General features: G+C 34.1%; 1 protein-coding gene across 43 annotated transcripts in view; it reads left to right on the plus strand.

Annotated features, from left to right (window-relative positions):
• Positions 1 to 18,407, plus strand: part of PCM1 (pericentriolar material 1) — an 87,765-nt gene that overhangs the window by 53,781 nt on the left and 15,577 nt on the right. For 20 of the 43 annotated variants that reach the window (XM_082375117.1, XM_082375115.1, XM_082375148.1 and 17 more), the window contains 7 exons: positions 3,608 to 3,772; positions 6,038 to 6,094; positions 8,443 to 8,615; positions 8,960 to 9,091; positions 12,661 to 12,781; positions 14,299 to 14,460; positions 14,717 to 14,856. In XM_082375117.1, coding sequence (XP_082231243.1) covers positions 3,608 to 3,772; positions 6,038 to 6,094; positions 8,443 to 8,615; positions 8,960 to 9,091; positions 12,661 to 12,781; positions 14,299 to 14,460; positions 14,717 to 14,856 — 950 coding nt within the window. The remainder of the gene's footprint in view (positions 1 to 3,607; positions 3,773 to 6,037; positions 6,095 to 8,442; positions 8,616 to 8,959; positions 9,092 to 12,660; positions 12,782 to 14,298; positions 14,461 to 14,716; positions 14,857 to 18,407) is intronic. The other 23 variants (XM_082375154.1, XM_082375156.1, XM_082375149.1 and 20 more) reach the window with 6 other exon arrangements.

Genomic DNA, 18,407 nt, shown 5'->3' on the forward strand with positions numbered 1-18,407 from the left:
ACTACGGGGGCTCCCTAAAGAGAATTTTCTGTATGCTACATAATATATATTTTAATTTTGATTAGAATCCATTCAGCACTTTTCACATGATTCAGTAACAGCAATTAGAAGCTTAATTTCATTTATGTAAATGTTCTTGTTAGAATAACATACTTTATTTTCTTCAGAGCTATGTTTGCTGTTAATTAAATAAGCAATAGTACTACCATTTATATCATTTTACATATTACTCTTGGCAGTCATACCTTTTATTGCTTTTTATGTAATAGTCCAAAGTAACCAACAGGGCTCTTTTTCCGGTAAGTTTCATGCAGAATGAATGAGAGTGGCTTGAGAGTCTTAGAGACCAACAAAGAAATCAGGAACCTAAACATGAGATGATGAAGTCCTAACTTGAATGATGGCCTTAGAGAAAGAAAGGGAAGTTGAATCCAGATAGGATATCACAGAGAATAATTTGACAGTATATTGGGAACTAATTTGTTATTAACAGAGCAGCCGTTGCGATCTTGAGAGATAAGCAGCAAGGCTTTAGGTTCTGCTGGCTCTTTCAGAGAGTGAGCAAAAATCAGAGCCCTGTGGTTCTTAGAGAAAACTTGTTTGGAGGAGATCCATGCAACCCCTCCTTCCACGGGGAGGGCACTTCCCTCCCTTCCAGGAGTAGCAGTCTTTTGCCACTTCAAAGTACTAATGGGAAAGGGTGTCACTGAAAACAGAGGCGGCATCCTCCCTACCCTGAACATGGTAAAGCACTTACCTTGGCAGCTGAGGAGACTGAGCAGTCGAGAGGCTTCCTTTTTCATTGTCTTGATGGGAGGCTGACAGCTCGCCAACCAGACCATTGCTTCACCGTGGGCGTGAGGCTTCCAAGCACTGTCGGCATGCTGCCATTAAAGCCGCCCAGCAGTTGGGTCCAGCCTTAAGGGTGGATAAGAGTCGGGACTAACCCAGTGAACATAACAGTGCACATAAAAGGGACCAGCAGCCAGAGAGAAGTCACAGAAGCAGACCACTAGAACAGGTAAAATCTAGTAAAAACAGAATTATTGAAGGAAATACTCACTTGAGCAAAATGATAAGAATACTTAAGCAGATTGAATTATTTTAAAAAGCAGATTGAATTATAACGTAAATTCTTTAGAACTAGAAAAAATGATTTTCACATTTAATGTTTAGATTATTTGAAAAAGAGGACAAATGCTATTAAGTTCCAAATTACTGGCCTAGAAAATTAAAGGGAAGAACTATGTCATTACACAGAGCAAAAAGTACTAAGAGATAAAATAAAGAGAGAAATGATTAGAGGCTTAAGGACAAATCTTGGAGATCTGATATACAAGGAGTTCTAAAGGAGAAAAAAAAAAAAGGTGGAGAGGCAGTAATTCAACAAATAATAAAGGGGAATCTTTAATGAAGAAAGACTCAAGACCGCAGATCAAAATAGTTGACTGTTGCCCAGCCAGGAGGCAGGGAGAGAAAGTACACACCCCTTCACCCCTGTGTATAGACTGATAACAGTTCCTGGATTCCGAGGAAAAAGTAGAAATCCTCTAAGCTTCCAGGTTGGAAGAACAAGTTACATATAATGAGAAAAACCAAACTGACATCAGACAGTCTTACTTAAAACCTAAAAAAGTAGAAGTGAAGTGACATCCATTCATGGACAAAAAGGGACTACAACTCAGAATCCTACTCTCCGACAAGAGACTCTTCACCTGTCAAGATGAAAGAAGATACTGGTGTATCCTATCTGAAGGAAACTATAGAGACAACATATGAATCAGATAGAGACCTTTATATAAGGGAAGGTGAAAAGGAGAGGTAACAGTTGAGTAAAGACAGCAGTAGTTTAATCTCAGCTATTAATGTAAATTCAAAAGTAAAATACTAGCACATTTAACCTGCCAGTATATGAAAAGAATATTAGACTGTTGTCAACAGGGTTTATTACAGAAATGTAATCGTGATTTATTATCAGGAAATCTGTCAACATAATTGATTATATCAACCACATTACAGGACAGAAGTCATGTAATCATAGCGGTAGGTTAGATAAAATTTTAAGTCATTCCTAATGAAAATGCACCTAGAAAGGGAGGCAGTTATTTAAATATAATAAAGGCTGTTAGCTGATGCCACTTACAAGCACTACTGTAAATGAAAATACTCCAGAGATATCTCTATCAAAATTAGGAATTAACAGGGATTCCCTCTCTACCACCATCATTATTTAGCATTGGTTGGAAAGTATTATGACAAGATTAAATGATTGGAATAAATATTTGAAAAGGAGGGAAACAAATTTCATATATTTTCTAAGCTAGCTCGAGAGACACTGGAAAATAGCTACCTAAGTTAGCTAAGTTAGTAAAGTAATTATGAAATAAGATTATGAAATAAGTGTGTAAATATTTTTCTCTATCATAGTAATACCCAGTGGAAATGGAAGTGGCAGGGAGTATTCTTTTCATAGTAGTATCCAAAGCTACTGGGACAAAAAATCCTTAGGAATAAATTTAACAAGAAATGTACTAGATCTATAAAAAATTTTTTGAAGAACACGAAACAAGATTAAGCAAATATAAAAGCATAACTATGTTCTTAAGTTAGAATGTATAAAATTGCAACTAAAGATTCCACACGCTGCAACAACGATCCCCCGTGCTGCAGCTAAGACCTGGCATAGCCAAATAAATATATAAATAAATATTTAAATAAATTCTCCTCAAATTAATAAATACTTTTAATGTGTTTCTATTTTGAATCCTCAGGGATTGTTTTTGAAATTGGGGGAAAAAGATCTCAAAACTTCTGTGGAAGGACCAGTGTCCAAAAATAGCTAAGAAAATAAGCTAGATAGGACTTGTCTTACCAGGTGTTTAAACATAGTGTAAAACTTCTGTGGCATTGGAATAGATAAGTTAAACAGTTGGAATGCCCAGAAGTAAAACCCAATAAATGTGGAGATTTAATATATTGACCAAGGTTGCATTTTAATTCAGTGGGAAAAGGGTAGGTGTAACCAACTATCCATGTGGAACAAAATAAAGTTGAATTCCTACCTTGTGCTAGATGCCAAAAAGTAACTGGAAAAAAAAGATTAATACCAAAACTTGGAAGAGTTAATAGAATATATGTATAACCTATGGGTGGGGAAGGCTTTATACCAAGTCATATTAAACAAAAGGTATACAAAAGCAGACATCTGATTATTTAATGCCCCTTATTCTTCTGTCTATCATGGACATATATAGATTAGATGTGATTCTTTCTTGTATTTCCTAATACTGAAAAATTGTTAGCTTGGAGTCTAGTAGAGAATTTGGGTTATATAAGGTCTCCCATGTAGTTTGAGTTGGGATATATTCATTGAGATGAATATCGAAGGACAATGAAGTGTTAGAATTTATTACTGTTATCCTATGCCTCCAAAGGTTATCGCAAAGATTTTTCCGAAACATACTATTTACTATTTTGATTTCTAGTTATACCAGGCCTTCACAGCATTCTAAATTGAGTGACCTGTACTGTTTCACTATGGAAATCAATTTCCCTTTCAGTCTGAGTTAGTTGCAACTGATAACAGCTGTCACTTTTTTTACTCAAGGGTATGAAAGTGCCAGTATGTCTAGCACATGTGAACCTTGCAAAAGTAGGAACAGACATTCAGCCCAGACTGAAGCGCCTGTTCAAGCGAAAGTGTTCAGCAGAAAGAATCATGAGCAGCTGGAAAAAGTAATAAGACATAGTAGGTCTACAGAAATATCGTCAGGTATGTTCTTTTTTGGTTTGTTTTAATTTAAGGTCTTCTTCACCTTAGATTTGAAAAGCTATATTAAAACAGCTTAAAATTCATCTATCACACTTTTCTATCATGTGAAAGGTTTTATAGTAGAGTTTACAGTACACAGTTCTTGATATCAAGAAGTGTAAACTGGAAATATATTTTATTGTTATTGTGATACTATCTTTTGATGCATTTTGATAAAATTTTGAATGAACAAGTATAGTTGACATTAATTTGGTACTCCTAATTTGAAATTCTGAAAATATTATCTGAATAAGAGTTGGATATAAAATCACATCGTTCCCCTGCTTAAAATCTTTGGCCTTCACCATGCCTGCAGGAGAAAGTCCAGATGCCTCAGTGTAACATACCTGACCAGCAGAGATTTGATTCCTTCCTGCCTCTCCAGACTCATTTCTCACACCCTATGCCTTGAACTTGACTCTTTCAGTGGCACTGAACTGAAGTTTTCCCATAGCCACCTCAGCAGTTGTCTTTTCTGCCTCAAGTCCTTTTTGCTCTTTGTAAGCCTTTTTCTCTGCTGGCTCTTAAATAAAATCTTAATTCTGGAACTCTGGAATTGTATCCAAATCCAAGCTGGGAGAGGTTACCCTTTCTCCTTTTTGTTTTTCTGTCATAGCCTGTGTAAACCTCTTTTGTTGCCTGTATCACATTATGTAGTATTTACTTGTTCAAGTGTCTGTATCACCTTTTTGAGTCCTTTGGCAGTAGACGATATTTTTTCATATTTGTATCTTAAATGTTAGCATGGAACGTGACACATGGTAGGCACTCAGTGAGTGTTTATTGAATGAATGGGGTCATAAGTATTCGCCGCCATTTTAGTTTAAGTAAGTACTGTCATGTCCCTGATTTATAAAGAATAAGTACATCTCAAAGAAATATGGAGAGGGAGGCAGTAAATATAGACTCTAAATTTTCAGTTGTCAGTAAGACCCTTGGTGAAAATGATAATAGTAGCTACCATTTGTAGTATGCTTTATTGTTTACAAACTAAACAAATTACTCATCTCATTTGAGCCTCATAATCCTTTGAATTCATTTTATTTTCATTTTGCAGATGAGGAAGCATGATCAGAGGGGGTGCCTGTTTTTTCCCAGTGCTCATAAAGGACCAGTAATATAAACTGGTACAGTTTTGGGGGAAAAAAGTCATGCCCTTAACCCAGTACCTGTAGGCATCCATCCTAAGGAAACAAAAGTGAAAAGAAGAAAGTGGGATTTAGGTGTTGACTGAACATTATGATTCCAACTATTTTAAACAAAAATCTGGATAAAAATAAAACTGGAAGAAAATGCGTCAAAATGTTAACAGTGGTTTTATTATCTTTAAACTCCTCTATATTTTCTAAAACTTATAATGAGTATTTATTACTTTTGTAATCAGAAAAGAAACATCACATTTATTCGTATTTTGAAATGACCTCCTCAAGGTCGTATTGCTAGCAAATGGTAGAGCCGAAGTTTTAATCCTGGTCTCCTGTTAAGTCCAAGATCCTTTTGTCAAACATATCAATTCTATTGTTCCGACCCTAGCATTTTACCAAAGTTTTGTAGTTTCCATCTCCTTTCACTATCTTTGTCAAATACTGATGTCTTCAAACAGTAAACAGTTGGGTGGAGGTTGGAGAAAGGCACTAAATTGATAGGCTTAATAACTGAGATGTCAGTTACCTAAATAATTGATAGTTGGTCATAGTGCTTCAGATCTTATTACTGTCACTTAGAAACATATAACCATGAAATTTTGGTGAACTAAAAAAATGTTTGAATAATATAAATATTCCTCTTTTCTAAAAAGACTTATAGTTTTAACCATTACCCTAAAATTCTTTATGGCAAGTAATAGTAGTTTTTGTTATATGATCATTAGATTGTAGCATATATGGCTGCTAGTATTGAACTATATACAGTCCTCTTCTCCCTCGGGGGTTGTGGGAGGTTCCCTTTGATGTGTATGCTTCTAAGAGTGAATGGTAGAAGTTTATTATGATAGTCGTCATCAGTCACATCAACACAAGTTTATAGCAGATCTTTTGATATTTTCCCTGAAGAGATTATTTTTAAACAGAGCATAAACGATACCTTGGGATAACATTTCAGTTCAGGCAAACGATTTTAAAGAAATTTGCTTATTTCTTTTTTTCATTCATTTATTCATGTTATAGACCCTGTCTTTACTATTCATACACATTTTATGTTCATCCTTATGTCTGCCCTTTCCTACAGCACATGCTAGGAGAATACTACAGCAGTCTAACAGAAATGCATGCAATGAAGCGCCAGGTAACAATCTGCTTAGTTTTGGTGTCCACTTTTTGTTAATTCTTCCATTGGTCCTAAAAATCCTTAGTTTTATTGTTCTAATTATTTTTTTAGATTTAGTTTAGTGTGTGTGTGTTATTTGGCTGGTAAAAGAGAAAGAATTCATACTTACTAAATTCTGAAGGTTTTCATTTATAATTCTTTACTTGGTTGGTAAAATTGGCTGCTTTTCTTATTTTCATTTTCTGTTTGTGTATGTAACATAACCAACACATTCATGTAGGTAATAGGTGTTATAATTTTGTGTTTTATTTGAAGTTATTTATCTTGTATTCTTTAAATGCTTACGAACATTAATATTTTTTAGAAACAGAAATATAGTTATTTTTATTCTTAGCTCTGATTTACAGTGTTAAGTATTGTGTATGACTTCTGTTGTAGTTCTTATTTTTCCTTACCAGTCAACATGTATAAAAAAATAAACCGTTGAACAAAAGCAACTATGACATGCAAAGACCATGATAAATAAAGATCATGGAAAATTGCAGAATGCTATTTTTGTCTTTAAACTATGAATTTTCTTTAGACATGGTTCTGTATGATTTAGAATTGTAAATATTCTTTAATGCCTCCTGTGCTATACATGAGTAAAAAAGAAAAGCCTGTATGAACCTCTAGGGGAATTTAAAGAAAACAAAAAAAACAAGGACGTAGCGTGGAGGAAGCTAAATGTATCAGTGGTACTTCCTAAAGAAAAGAACTCTGAAAGTAGGATAAAAACAAGATGGAGTCAGAGAAATCTGGCTGAGATCAAGGATTTTTCCAGCCTAAACAAATGCATTTTAGTCCAGGAGGAGAAACTGGCAAAAACTTTCCACTTTTCTATTGTAGGCGGGAGGGATGAAGCATATGTTTGGCATAATTCATTATTCGGGAATAATTTAATCTTTACTGATATATAATTTAGAGTGATAATTTTATCACATACAGAGGTAATTAAATATGCTTTGTTCTTATATCTTTAAAATAAACTTTTTCTAAAACAACTGATCAAACTACAATATAGTGTATAAATTGGGAAAGTTTGTGTGATATCCCATCTTCATACCTGGATTTTTCCTATAAGTAGAGATTTCCTACAGAGATAGTTCTGGTTCCTGCTCATAATAAATATTTTTATAGTAACATAGCACATTTGAATATTTTAAAACTACTAAGAGAATTTTAGTATATCATTTCATTTTATACTCATAAATGTCTGAGGCAAGATAGGGAAGTTACATATTTATTACCCTTATTATTTTATACTTGTGGAAATTGAGGCCTGAGGATGTTAATTTGCCTAGTAAATTAATGGAAAGTTTTTTCATTAAACCACATTTGCTTTGCATTTTAAAAATTTCTCTCTTGCAAAAAGTGAATTTTTAAAATCTTAATGATCTTTGCATGTTTATTTGAAAGCACAATATATTAAAACACTCAACATTTCAAATTCCCTTTCTTGAAAACTTATCACTGATTTTTGTAGAACTTGAATATTTAGCTGCTTGTGGTTCTACTGTTACTCTAGAAAGTTTATAGAATTTGATAGTTAGAAGAACACTGGGAAATTTTTTTTTTTTTCATAGAGAACTCAAAATGGGAACAATTCCTAATTTGTGCTCTTAAAAGTAAAGGTATGAGTGTATACCTTTAAGGGTGATAATTCTTTGCTATAAACAAATACATGTAGCAGAATTGTTGCTAAATAATAGAGTGATGCCTAGATTCTGTGAAACTGAAAGCTTCATTTGCCTCACTGCTTGCTCCAACTTATAATGAGTGTGTCAGTAAGACACTGTAGTAAAATTGACCTATTTTGTTATAGTTACCAATTCAGTTTTTCATCAATACAGCATGATTGCGGAGATTTGAGAATCAGTAGACCTAACTAGATAAGCCTTAAAGTAGTATGTTTCCTTGGCAGCATTTAGTTCTCAACATTAACAAAATAAACGAATTTCCTTTTCTGTAAGAAAACTCATATTAGCAAAAAAAGAAAATTGTTTGCAATTTGCTTATTTCATTCAAGTGCTGAAAGATTTCCACTGATTATTCCTATGAAATGTGTAAAATTTTCCATTGAGAAATAACTTTGCTCTAAGTAATGCTAAGTAATGTTATTTCTCTAGTAAATATTTAGTGTATATCTTGATATTTTTAAGATTATTTTTTTCTTGGTAATTTTAAGATTTTTATTCTACTTTAAAAGCTCTGAAATAGAATTGTGTTTTAAGTAATTTAAAGGTGAGAGTAATGTTGCAAGTTAAAAGAAATAGTCAGGAATGTATTTCATCAATATTAACTTCCTGATCTTTTATATCTTCCAGAAACTGGGAGTGATTTTTCCATGTTTGAAGCTTTGCGGGATACCATTTATTCTGAAGTAGCTACGTTGATTTCTCAAAATGAATCTCGTCCACATTTTCTTATTGAACTCTTCCATGAACTTCAGCTACTGAATACAGACTATTTGAGACAGAGGGCTTTATATGCATTGCAGGTATCTAGTACCTAACATTTTTTCCCCTACGCTTTCTGGTATTGCCATTTTTCACCATTCTGTCTGGTTACTTTCTTAGACTGAAGTATGTCCTTGTTCCATAAGTATTTTGATCTTTTTTTTTATGTATTTCCATGCCATTTTAATAATCTTATATAGCTCAAGTAGCTTTAGATAAAGTCTTTTTCTGAGCAATTTTTTAGTGTTTTATCCTAAATGTTATGTCTTCCTCGTAGTTAACCTTTGAGGTCAGGAGTATTGCATTTGTTCTGGTATCTACTTCTACTTTTAATTTTGTGATTAAACACAAATGTTTTTCATAGCTATCTTATTTCCTTATTTAGGACATAGTATCCAGACATATTTCTGAGAACCATGAAAAAGAAGGGGAAAACGTAAAGTCAGTGAATTCTGGTACTTGGATAGCATCAAACTCAGAACTTACTCCCAGTGAAAGCCTTGCTACTACTGATGATGTAAGCTGATAATGATTAATGAAATGTAGACATAATTTCAGTATGCAGCTAACAAAAGTTAAGTAGGTTGTTAATAAATTGTGAGTATACCTAATGTATTTGGTTTTTAGCATTTTTAAAAAGCTGAGTGTAATGTATTGCTTTATTTTGAGGTGAGGTATAAAATTCAGTCACAATATGACAGCAGTCAAACACCAAAAGTTAATGATAGGTTATAAGGTTTAAAGTAGCCATATTTATATCTCCTTTGTCCAACATAGGAGTTGAGTCATAATAGACACTCAGTAAAAATTGTTGTCTTCGTTCAAGACATTGAGTAAACCAGACAGCAGTTAGATCAAAGAACCCTTGAGTAAATACAAGATAAATTGAGTTAGTCTTTGAGTTAGAAGAGAAACCTAGACAAAAGAAAGCCTGGTAGAAAATGTAATTTAATGTATTAAAATTGATGAAGAAATTTTTGAGTAAAGTACAAAGGGCCTGGAAATGGAAAAGAGTGGTGAGGAAAGTGTATATTTTCAATAAACTGTGTCCTCCAAATAACACCTACCTCACACATAGTGGATTGAATGACTGTATGGCGAACTACGAGGATACTGAGGAGATAATGAACTAGGCATTTGAAATCACCTATTTAAAGGATCAGACCATGATTCTATTGTGAAAGATTATATGTGGTCCTGGGATAACAAGTACATTCTTTTTTATACCAACTTCAGCACCTGGATGTTCATGGATAAGAGTGCCATAATTGATTAGCAAATACCTGCTATAGGTATAGAGTTGGAAGCATATTACTGTGTTTCTGCCCATTGTTAATATGATAACATACTTTTTTTCTGGAAAGATAGTGTTTTCTCAAAAGATCATCTTCTCTTCTTCATGTATAGTAATTTCCTTACAATTACTGAGGACTTTTTCTCAATTTTTGCTCTTTTATTTTACTCATGTTTAAAACAATACTTCCCCAAGTCATCTTTTCTGCTTAAAACTTTTCTTCACTCGGCTCCAACTCCTAAACTACTATGAACATAAACCTGTGTGCAAAAACTACATGGTTTTGATTGACTTTATAATAGCAAATACAAATTAATGTAACTAATTGCTACTTGGGATTAATTGTTATTTTAATTAATTGAAAATTGTGTTCTCTTTTTTTGTGGGAAATGAAAAGTGGTCCAGCTGTATACATAAAAAATAGGAGATACTAGGTTACATTTAAGTTGATTAGGCATTGAAATAACTTACTGAGGGAGCATGAAGAGTGTCTGTTCTTAGAAATCTTTTTTAGTAATTTTATATCCCTAACTCCAGTGCCTTTCTTTGTACCCAGATTTCAGATAGGCGGCATTACCTCCAGTTATTTTAAAGGGTTTGAGCCCATTGGTTTGCATCGTCAACAGTAAATTTTGAAAATTGAGCTACAATTTATGATAAAGTTAACCTGACAAGGTTTTAAAGTTAAAATTTAAAGATGCAGTGATACTTTATAAGTAGGTGTCTTAGCAGATCTAGAGCAGTGCTATCCAGTAGAACTTTCTACAGTGATGGAAGTGTCTTATATCTTCATTGTCTAATACAGTACCCATTAGCCACATGTGGCTATCGAGCACTTGAAATGTGACTAATGGAATTGAGGAACTAAATTTTAAATTTTATTTAAATAGCTGCATGGCTAGTGGTTGCCATACTGGATGGATATAGAGTCTCATTCTCCATGTTTCTAGGCCAAGGTCCTTTGAGTTCCATTTATGGAGCTTTTACACATACCTTTCAGAGTGTGTAAAAGTCTTCATGCCATGAAAGAGAGAATTAAAGTAGACATCTGGGGATTATAGTCAAGGAGGTTGAGGAATTGAGATTTAGGAAGAGGAAGAAACAATTTGCATCTTCTACTCCAGGGTGCTATAAAATGGCAAAGGCACATCTACCTTCAAGTCTTCCTTAAAGGAGTAGCAAAATGGTTCCATTTCTTAAAACATGTTCCCTAATGCCTGAATTTCCTTTAATCAGGGACAAACCTTTCATTTCATAATTTAAGAGAAAACTTTAAAAGATCAGTAGCTAGGAAAGAACACAATTGTGAAATGAGTTACAGTCAAAATATAATTGAGGCTCTCTCCTAATCACACTATACACAAAAATTAATTTGAAACTACTTATAGTCCTGGAAAAGTTAAAACTATAAAACTTCTAAAAGAAAGCAAAATCGTCATGATTTTGACATAAGCAGAGATTTTGTAGGACACAGCACTAAATATGAAAAGAAAAAAATTGATAAATCAGCCTTCATAAAAATAAAATCTCTCTGCTTTTCAAAAGATACCATTAGGAGAAAACAACCTCAGTACATATATCTGGCAAATGACTGTGTAAAAGACAAATCCTGACTATGTAAGGAACTTTTACAACTCAGTTGTAAGAAATCAACTCAAAAAAAATGGGCAAGAGATTTGAACATGTGCTTCACAAAAGAAGATATATAAATGACCAGTGTGCAAATCAGAACTACATGAGGTACTACCTCACGTCCACTAGAAAGGCTGAAATTTAAAAGACTGAAAATAAGAAGTATTGGTGTGAATTTGGAGCAATTGGAACTCTCACACTGCTTGTAGGATTGTAAAAATTGTACAGCCACTTTGGAAAGCAGTTTGGCAGTTTCTTATAAAGTTAAACATAAACTTGGCATGTGACCCAGCAATTTCTCTTCTAGGTACTCATCCAAGAGAAATGAAAACATGTCCACAAATACTTGTACACTAATGTTCATAGAATCTTTAGTCATGATAGCCTCAAACTGGAACATCACCAGATAAATGGATAAACAAACGGTGGTATATCCATACAATGGAATACTATTTCAGCCATTAAAAAATAATGAACTTCTGAAACACACAACAACATGGATTAATTTCAGAAACATACTGAGTGAAAGAAGCCAGACACCGAAGAGTATATAATGAGTGGTTCCATTTTATATAAAGCTCTAGAACCAGCAAAACTAATCTGTGGTAATAGAAATCATATGAGTGGGGTGTAGAGGATACAGAAGAACTCTTCTGGGCTGGTGGAAATGGTCTTTATATTTAGGAAAGATGGTTGCGTTGGTGCATATATTTTTCAAAACTCATCAAACTGTACACTTAATGGGTGCATTGTATGTAAATTATACTTCAATAAAGTTAATTTTAAAAAATATGAATGATGCTGTCATGTTTTTCTTCTGAGACAACCAGATATCATAGTAAGGTACTAAGCATTGTTAGAGTGTGAAGATAGAGTTTCTCTGATAGTGTAGAAATAATGTTACCTTTTCCAAGTTAGAGTTTAATTAGTAGCTGGCCCTGTGTATTTTCATCTCCATAATGACGAAGTGTTCTACAAGGTTACTTAATATTTTAATATTCTCTGTGACTCTGTATTCAACTTTTTATAACTTTCATTATATCACAGCTTTAAGTGTTTTATGCAAATACTTAGTTTCTATGTTAAATTTTTAATATTAATCATAAAATTTTAAAAGAAATATTAGTGACTTTTATTTGTTTTTTTAAACTATAACTTAGGAAACTTTTGAGAAGAACTTTGAGAGAGAAACACATAAAATAAGTGAGCAAAATGATGCTGATAATGCTAGTGTCATGTCTGTATCTTCAAATTTTGAGCCTTTTGCAACAGATGATCTGGGTAAGCAGAATTTTTATAATCTTAGAACACGACTTTAATATAGTCTTTGAATGGCATTGATAAGGAAACAAAAGTCTAGAAAGGCAAGATGTGGTGGAAAGAATGTGGACTTACAAGTCCATCCATCAGTCTAAATTCAAGAATTGTTAAACTCTTTGACTTTGGGCAAATCATCTAACCTTTCTGACTCTCTGCATATATATATATACTAAGGAAATGGGATCCTATTTACCTTGCTATGTTCTTGTGAAAAATACACAGAACTCTCTAGCATGCCTAATAGAAGTTCAGAGAATGTTAATTTCCTTTCTCTTAAAGGTCATCCTTTAAGATCTTCCAGTTAGTCAGTAGGAAAAATTCAGAGGCAGCAATGCCTCATCCAATCACATCTTCAATAAAAATGTTAACTTCATAATTTGGGTAAGAACTGAAATTTCTTAGCATATATAATTTATAGTGGGAAATCCAGGTAACTCTGAGGCATGGCACATTGCATTTTTTTACATCAGTAGTAAAACAAAAGCTTAGAGGGTTGCATAGGTCAGAGAGAAAAAAACCCAAGTCCTAAATTCGGAAAGGAAATTAGAGAAAAGAAAGATGCCCACGTGCCTGATTCATTTTCCAGACTGTAGCACATCTAACTATACCCAAGTATTCAATCATTCAGACTTCCGGGGCACTTAGTTGATAGAATAATCTAATGTTCTATAATTCTAGTGTTTGTTTATATGATGAGAACAAGATTTAGATGATTTCAAAGGCCTTTTCCACTACAAAGAAAAGGGCCAAGCCCTGCTTTATCGTTAGGTACCTACCTTTTAGTAAGCAGTAAGTTTTCCTTTTGCCTTACCCTAATTACGAGGCCTCTAGGCCCTAGCTCCCTCTGATTAAATACCTGTCGAGTCTGTACTGAGCTCATCTCATTATAGAGAAAAATCACTCTGTAGCCAACCCTCTCTCCCTTAATTGTCCCTACTTTCTGAGTTGCCAAGAGATTTTGAATCCTACCTGTTTAGTTTCATTAGCTGATTGTTTATTCACAATCCTTCACCACTAGCTTTGTCTGAAGTGGACAAAGAAGAATTGGGAAATCTCATTCTTAGGTCTTTTCTCTACCTTAATTGCTTGTATTAGGTTGGATTATTTACATCAGAATTTGTATGACATTTTGGAATTAGTTTTTGTTGTACTGTTTATGTGAAGTAATGTATGGACTTGAGAGTCTGAGAGGGCTGGGTTCCAATTCTTGATTCTGTATTTAACTGGCTGTGAAACCTTGGGCAGTCACTTAAGTTCCGTGAAAATGAGGGTACTATCATCTACTTTATAGGGTTATTTTAAGGATTAAGTAAATGTGATAATGTATGCCAGGTACCCAAATAGTACAGTATCTGGAACTTGTTAAGCTAGTTTTTCTTCCTTATGCTCAGACATTATTTTTTTATTAATAAATTTTATGGAATACGTGAAAAAGTTCGCTTTTATATCCTCTAGAAATATTTCTGTTCCATATGCAGGTAACACTGTGATTCACTTAGATCAAGCATTAGCCAGAATGAGAGAATATGAGCGTATGAAGACTGAGGCTGAAAGTAACACAAATGTCAGATGCACCTGCAGGATTATTGAGGATGAGGATGGTGGTGCTGCTGCCCCGACTACGGGTGATGGTTTAGAAGGTGTGTTCTTGAACTGATTAAAAGTAAGACTCATCGCTCCATATATAAAAAATTAAGAGCCCCGCGTGATGTGTAACGGGGATTTTTTGGACCACTTTTCTTTTAATTATCAGGGGTACTAGAACTACATGGCTGTTCCTTTGTGTTATTTTAGCATAAAATCATCAGAGTTTAATATTCTTTAGAATTTTGCATAAAGGTATACATATAACATCATAGACTTTATTTTGCTAATACAGCATTTTCTTTTTTGAAGCGGAAACTCCTATTATTGAAAATCATAGTTCACAGCAACCTGTAAGTGAAGTTTCTACCGTCCCATGTCCTAGAATTGATACGCAGCAACTGGACCGGCAAATTAAAGCAATTATGAAAGAAGTCATTCCCTTTTTGAAGGTAAGCAATTTTTTAAAATAAACAAACTTCTGTATTTATTTTTAAAATTCATACCAAAGACTCCATTGTAATAAATTAAGAAAATAGGTAAACAAAAGAGAAAACTAAAAATCACCCATAATTTTGTCACCCAGAGATAGCTCCTGTCAATATTTTGTCAACCTTTCTGTAATATTTTGTCCATATATTTGTGCATTCTACTTTTTTCAGATATTAATAACATAAACATCTTTCTGAATTGCTATTTTCTACAGCGTATTTTTTAATGGTTACACACTATTGATTCATTATTCATTCAAAAGTATTTGTAAGATGCCTGCTTTGTCCACAAAACCTGGCATATAGTAGTGAACAAGTCAAGACCTTTGCTAACATGGAGCTTACATGCTAAGATGAGAATATGAATTAAAAAAACAAGCAAATATAAAACATATAAGTAGATATATATCAGGTAGTCATACATGCCATGCAGAGAATTAAAATATGGTGATGTGATGGTGTCTATTTTTGACTGGATGATCAGTGAAGACTTTTTAAAGAGGGAACATTTAAGCAGGGGTGTGCATAAGGAGCCAGCTTAAGCCAAGATCATGCCAGACAGAGGAAGGCCTTAAAGTAGAAGCTAGCTTGGCATGTTAAGGAACTGGATGAAGGACCATGTGGCTGTAGGAAATTTGTGTGAGATGATGTTGGAGAAGGGGGAAGGGCCAGTTACATAGAACATCATAGGTATGGTTAGGTGTTTGGATTTTGTTCGAAGTTCGAAGGGAAACTCCTAGAAGGTTTTAAGTAAGAGAGAAACAAAGTCTGGTTTGTTTATGGAGAATTAAATATAGGGGTCAGAAGAGCAATGAGACAGGTGAGAAATGATAATGGCTTAGACAAGGGTGTGGTACTAAAGATGGGGAGAAGTAGACAGTTGGGATATATTTTGGAAATCCGGTCCTACTAACAGTAGGTAGGGTCACCTAAAGCCCAGCACTAGATAAGAGAAGGTGGCCTAGAACTGGGGCCCAGGATCAGGTGATTAAACATATAAAAGTTGTGCAAAAGAGGAAGAGCCAGAGTTGACTAAGTAGGACTGCCAGCAGTGAGCTATGTTGATTGCTACTGTGAGGGCTGAGTATTCATAGAACAGAATTTCCTGTTATTTTGTCAGTTCCTGTTGTTAAACATTTATGTTTATTCTGGTTTCTTTTTCACTATTATGAACAATACTTAAATGATTGAGCTAAATTTAAATACACATCCCATTTTTATTTTATTTATTTTATTTATCAGAAATAATTCTTAGACATAGAATTTTGAGCTTTAAGGGTATAAATATTTTTAAGGCTTTGGGGCCTTATGTGCATTGTCCCTCAGAAAGGTTAACAATTTATATTCCTACTAACAGAATAGTAAGCAGTACCATTAATTTTGTTTAATGACAATGAAAAGGGGAGAGAAAGAAGCGTGCAAGCCAGGGCTTCTTTCTGAGATGGCCCCTTTTACAGTCCCATTTAAAATGGAAATTTAAAAAACTAGAAATGAAAAGACAGTCTTTTCATTCAGATGTGGGAAACTACAAAATATGTTGTCATTGGGCTCATTTCTTACAACCTACTTGTACTTGCCAATGTGTAAGATGTTGACAACAGAAAGTTGTTTCCATATACTTACATTTCTTCCCTCGGTGGAAGTAATTGCTTTCTTTGGAATATTTTAAGAGAAGAGAGATCTTTGAAAAGGCAATTATAGAAACTGCTTTCTCTGAAGAGATGTGATAGCCAAGAGGAGAGAGAGGATCCATCTGTCTATGCCCAAATTATTCCATGGGAAAAGTGAAAAACTTAGCCTTTTCCTGGGCACCCGCAGCAGCTCCAAATGGCTCTTTCTGTCTCTGCTTCCTCTTCTAATCTTTCAACTCTCCTGCTAGCGCTCCTAGCACTTTTAAGGCTTTGGCACTTGCTGATACTTCTACCTGGAATGCTCTTCCTTCATCATACCTGCATGGCTTTTTCCTTTGAACCCTCAAGGCTTTAATCAAATGTTACTTATTGGGTGAGCAGATCTCCCCTACTCCTTATCTGCTTTTCTTTATCTTCATAGTGCTTGTCACCTTATAACCTATTTAATATTTGCTTATTTATTTTGTCTGTCTCCCTTGTTACATGTAAGCTCCATGAAGTAATGGAAGATTTACATCAGAGATGTTAAACTGTTTTGGTCACTGTCTTACCATGCCAAGTATAGTACATGCAGGTAGTAGGTACTTGGTAAATACTTAATGAATTAGTAAGTGAATGGATCCACCAAACCTTGACTGTGGTTTTCAAACTGATGAAGTGCAGTTTGAAGTATAGTTTGAAAACAGTTGGCCTATAGAATCCAGATCAGATTCAGCATCGCTCATAAAACTTTTATAGCCTGGTCCCAGCCTCATAACTATTCCTTCCCACGTACCTTGTATCCTCCTTGACATTGTTCAAAAAGGCACCTTGCCCATTTTACTTCCTTTGCCTCGAATGCCCTTCACCCTTCCTCTGGCAGTCACACCCTTGAGGACCCAGCTGAAGTATGTTAGCATGTACTTGCAGGCAGGATTTCTCCTTCTTGTCACTGCTTCAGGGATACTTGGTACATATTTTTATTACAGCACTTATGACAAAGTATCACAATTTTTTGCCTGTATCTCCCCACTAGAATAATGTCTTTCTCGATTTCTTAGTATTTTCACTCAAGAAGGACTTCAGAGACTAGATGAAGGGAATCTGAGGAGATAAGACAAATACATCAGTTTCATCCGTTATTCCTGTGCATTTATTAAAATATGTATTCACCCCCTCACATATTTATATTCCTATAAATTATAAGAATATATATATATCCTTATAGATAGATAGGTAGATATTCATTTAAGAGTTTGAAACCATTCCCTAAAGTAAATTGACAAACTATTCAGGTCATTGCTTGCTTCTATCTTAGGCATAGACAACAAAGCATTACCTTTTTTCTTATAGGTTTTTGTTTTATTGTAATTCAATAAATACTTTTAAACATGTCTTTTTGGTTGAATTAGGTATATTGTTAGTGATATTTATCTGATATGTACAGTTATTTTCTAAGTGTTAAAAAATATAAATGATTTAGCTTTATGTGTAGGGAATGCGACCATCTCAGGAAATTTTATTGCATTTACAGTTTTGTGTCTGATTAAGTTATATCCTTTCATAAGGATCCCCTACTAAATTTAGCATTGCAGACAGTTTCTGAGGCCAACAAAATGAGTAGGACTAATGGTCTGATTTTAACTATTTTATGATGTCTCATTTCACTTCAAATCTTGACTTTCCGGGTGAGATTATAGAACTAAGAACTAAGATTCTAAGATTATAGAACTTCTTTGTTACACCCAGTCACCTAAGCTTGCCTTACACCCAGTCACCTAAGCTAGACTTCCTTTCTCTTACCCTCTATCACCTGTGAGTCAAAAATTGATTTTGCCCCTAAGAGCAGTTAGTTTTACTTCCTTCTCGCCAATAGCATAATCTTAATTCATATCTTTGAAG

Source organism: Balaenoptera borealis (genome assembly GCF_965194805.1).
Source record: "Balaenoptera borealis genome assembly, chromosome: 21".
Lineage (NCBI taxonomy): Eukaryota > Metazoa > Chordata > Mammalia > Artiodactyla > Balaenopteridae > Balaenoptera > Balaenoptera borealis.